The following is a 4,126-nucleotide window of genomic DNA, read 5'->3' on the forward strand; positions in this document are numbered from 1 at the left end:
GCATTGGCAGAAGTGCAAAACTACAGAGAGCGTCAGAGTGAAAAAATAAAACATACATTTTTAAATACCCTATATATATAACTTAGTCTACTGCAAGGGTTAATCAAAGCAGTGAAAGAAATTGGCTTGCTTCTCCTGACACTGTCTGTTCTGCAGTGATTTACACACACATACATATACACACACAAATGATTTTGGGTGCAAATCAATGCAGGTGATGGCCCTTTAGACTCCCCCCCCCCCAATAAAACCTTCTTCTCTAAATAACTTTTGTGCATATCACTTGTTATTCTTTTATTCTGAAGGATTTCTTTGGTGCCTCAGGAAGGAGAGACCTTGTGAAGAGACAATAGCTCTTTGTTTCCTTGTTCTGCTTAGATGAAGTGAATCCAGCTCTCTTCACACTCTCTGGGCACCTTCAGTGGGTGACTCCTACATGTGAGGTTGTAGTTCTTGCCTTGATTACTATCCCAATACTCCTGGCCATTGACTCGGTAGAATACGGCAAACTCAACCACTGAGCTAAGCTGGAGGAGGAAAGGTGGCAGAGGAAGGAAGAAGGTGAAGACATCCACTTGCTCCCGCTCATCCTGGCCGGGAACAGTGCTGTGCCACTGAGCGCTTACTTCATGCTGGCCCTTCCAGTGGTTGAAGGTGTAGCGCACAGTGACCTGCTTCTCAAAGGCCACATTGATCACTTTGATGGTGCCATTCAGGCCCAGATCTGAGCTGCTCACTCGTTCAAGGCACACCCGCTGGTGCTGCAGGCGGCTGGAGAAGTCCTCACAGTCAGCGGGCTGCTGGAACTCAGGCACCAGGCACTGCATGTTAAATTCCAAGTCCAGCCTGCTGCAACAAAGATCAGAATTGATGGACAGCCGAGAGAGCACGTGCAGAGGGATCGAGGGGTCTTCCCCAGCCTGGAACACTTTCACTTCAGCCAGCTCCAGGCCTAAAGCATCTGCAAACCGGACACGGTTCCTGCGGGTGCTGCACCCTGCAACACGGCACGGTGCCGCCATGCCCCTCCTCCTCTCTGGAGAGCTGGGCAAGGACCTGGCCCGCCGGCGCATGATGGGCCTCAGATGGGGGTCACAGCTTGTAACCGTGGTGCCCTGAGGATGTCTCTGTTGCATCTCCTCTCTGACCGAGACAGTCAGAAGGCTGGCACTGTTGCTGCCGTGCAGCGGCTGGCTCCTCTTCCGCTCCGCACCCCGGGCTTGTTCGTCCCGCAGCATATTCTGGTACAGATCAGAGAGGTAGCTGGGGCTCCTCCGCGGGGCCCGCAACACCATCAGTTCTTGAGGGCCAGCAGCAAGAGTGGACATGGCCGCTCCCAATGATAACTTCTGGTCAGACATGGTGAAAAGAGAGGCACTGGCGGTTGCCTCCACAGCCCTTAGGAGAGCAATTTGAGGCGAAGGGCTAGAAGGCGAAGGGAATCTCCCACAGGCTGTAGTCAGATGCTGTAGGATCCTGGGCAATGATGCTGTGCGATGGATGTCTCAAGGCTGTCGCACAGGCTACAGGGGGAATCAAGGCTGTCACACTGGAGACTGGAAGCCTGGGTGCTGTCACACAAACTGGCTGCTGACTGGAGACTGTCCAGTTGGATGCTGGATGTCTCAAGGCTGTCCTCAAGACTGAAGACCGACCGGAGGCCGATGGATTCAAGGCCGTCCCGCTGATGGAGGCTGTCCTGGAGAAGGCTGAAGGATGCCAAGCTCTCGCAGCGCCCAGCCAGGGAATCGAGGCTGTCGCTCTGGATACTGGAGGAATCCCGCAGGCTTCCTGGGCCGGAAGGCACTCGGAGGCCGTGGGGCTGGGCACTGAGGGAATCGAGGCTGTTGGACAGGCTGGAGGCCGCCGTCTGGAGGCCGTCTCCTGGGGTGGTGGTGGGCGCCTGGAGGCTGTCAGCTTGAACGGCAGCGGCGGAAGACGGCTGGTTCAGGCTGTGGCACTGGCTAGAGGTGGAGTCCGCGTTGGGAGACTCGGGACCCCACATCCAGCTGCGCTCAGGCCCTTCCTGGCACCCACTGGTGCAGGTGGCTTTTGCTTCGCCCCCTTGGAGGCGTAGGGGCGCCAGAGCTCTAAGCAGCCCAGGCCAGGCAAGCAGGGGGCAAGGCAGGCAGGCAGGCAGGCAGGCGGTCGCTGCAGGTCCTCTCCGCCTCGGGGTGGGGGGCCGCCCAGCCGGTCAGCTGACATCCAAATACTGCCAGGCACCCACCCGTTTGCAGCCGGAAGGCGCGCGCACGCCTTCTGTGACGTCACGGACGACGCCCCACACCCCGCTTCCGCTGCAATTGAGCTGTCACTCGCCTGCCTTGCGCGCGTCCCGGCTCAGCCCGCGCCTGCGCGCAAAGAGACATAGAAGCTGGCGGTGCCCGTCCTTCTGCCCGCGATGCCTGGAGGAAGGTGGCTTTTAAATGCGAGGAAGCGCGCGCGCGGGGCTGGAGGGAGCGAGAGCGAGCCGAGACGGTGGCGAAGGGACACGGAAAGAGGCAGGGAGCAACGAACGTGGGCGGAGCAAGAGCCGGACACGTGCAGTTTTCGACTGGCCGTGAAGTTTTGCCCGGAGATCATTCGCTCGAGGGGGCTCTCTCGCCTCCCGCGGGGCGGTCCTGGCTCTCGGCTGCGGCTTGAATTGTGCGAAAGTGGAAAGAACCCGCCGCCCTTCAGGTCCTCGACTGCACGGATGAAGGCTGCAGGCAGCGCTGTGCGCATTTACCAAGGAGTAAACCCCATTTAACTCAGGGGGATTTATTGAGTAAACAGGCTTCGGATTGCAATGTCAGTCAATGAAGGCGCAATCCTATGCATTCTTCGACAGAGGAAAGTCCTACACTTCCCAGCATTTCCCAGCCAGCTTGGCTATGTAAATTCATAGCAAAAAACTGCAAGTTCCTTGAATTGGGGGTGGGGGGAAGCCTGGTGCCAGTTCAGGGCGCTACTAGTGTGGTGTAGCTCCTGACTGAAACCCGGAGCGGATTTACCGCCCCACTGGCATCGGAGCCATCAGCCTCCACGGGTTAGATGCTTGACTCAGATGGGTGAGAAAAGCTGGATTCAAATCCCTGCTGAGCCATGAAGCTAACTGATGAGTAACCTTGGGCAATCACCCTCTTTCAGCCTAACTCTTAACCTACCTCACAAGGTTGTTGTGAGGATTAAAAAAAAAAAACCAGGTGGTGGGAACCCTGTACGCTGTCCTCTGGAGCAAGAGAGAGAAAAATGTCATGAACAATAAATGTAGAAGTTTCAGTATTCGAGAGAGAGGTGGCTTGTTTTAAATCTCAAGCAAAAATGTGAAGCCAGAGATGTGGTTGTATATGTGTCCCCATGGTTTCAGAGGCAGCATTTAAGATGATGATGATGATGAGATGATGATAAATTGCCTTTACATGAAATAGCCAAAGGCATTTACCCTAGTGAAAGGATGGGGCACTGCTCCCCAACACCACCGCCACCACTTCTGCTCATGGTCAGGATGTCTTTTGTATCTCTCTCTCTCTCTGCTAGCAATGGTGCACCATGGGTCCAAAACCCAAAGCCACACAGTCTGGGTTAGGAGGGGAAGCAATGACCACCCTGAGAACAGCAGGTGAAGAGGGGATCATGGCAGCAGAAGCAAACTTCTTTTTTTATTTGCGTAATCAAGGTGGTGCTAGGATCTTAAAATGCAAAATTGCACATACATTGCTTTTTAAAATCAGGGTTGGCACACAGTTTCCTTGTTCTACCGTATTTCTTCGATTGTAAGATGCCATCGATTGTAAGACGCACACTAATTTCAGTACCACCAACAGAAAAAAAAACACCTAAGACACACCCGCGATTCTAAGACGCACCCCATTTTTAGAGATGTTTATATGGGGAAAAAAGTGCGTCTTAGAATCGAAGAAATAGGGTAATACGTCAGGAAGAAAAAGAAGAGAAATGTTAGTTGTATGTGCCACAACTCAGGTAACACAGATATTATTATTATTAATGTCTAAAGGGGGGCCTCAGGAGAGATTTACAAAAGTATTTCACCTAAGTGCTGGAGGAAGCGTAACAAAATAGGCAAAAATAATAATTATAATAATCCACAAGTGGTGGTGACAATCCATCAGTTTTAGCAAAAAGT

At 53.4% G+C, this 4,126-nt stretch overlaps 1 protein-coding gene across 1 annotated transcript; it reads right to left on the minus strand.

Moving 5' to 3' along the window:
• Positions 1-243: 243 nt before the first annotated feature.
• Positions 244-1,580, minus strand: PPP1R3D (protein phosphatase 1 regulatory subunit 3D). Its single transcript, XM_063120725.1, has one exon. The coding sequence runs from the start codon at positions 1,359-1,361 to the stop codon at positions 375-377; it is 987 nt and encodes a 328-aa protein (XP_062976795.1). The 5' UTR covers positions 1,362-1,580; the 3' UTR covers positions 244-374.
• Between the last annotated feature and the right edge of the window lie 2,546 nt (positions 1,581-4,126).

The sequence above is a fragment of the Elgaria multicarinata genome, chromosome 1 (genome assembly GCF_023053635.1).
Source record: "Elgaria multicarinata webbii isolate HBS135686 ecotype San Diego chromosome 1, rElgMul1.1.pri, whole genome shotgun sequence".
Lineage (NCBI taxonomy): Eukaryota > Metazoa > Chordata > Lepidosauria > Squamata > Anguidae > Elgaria > Elgaria multicarinata.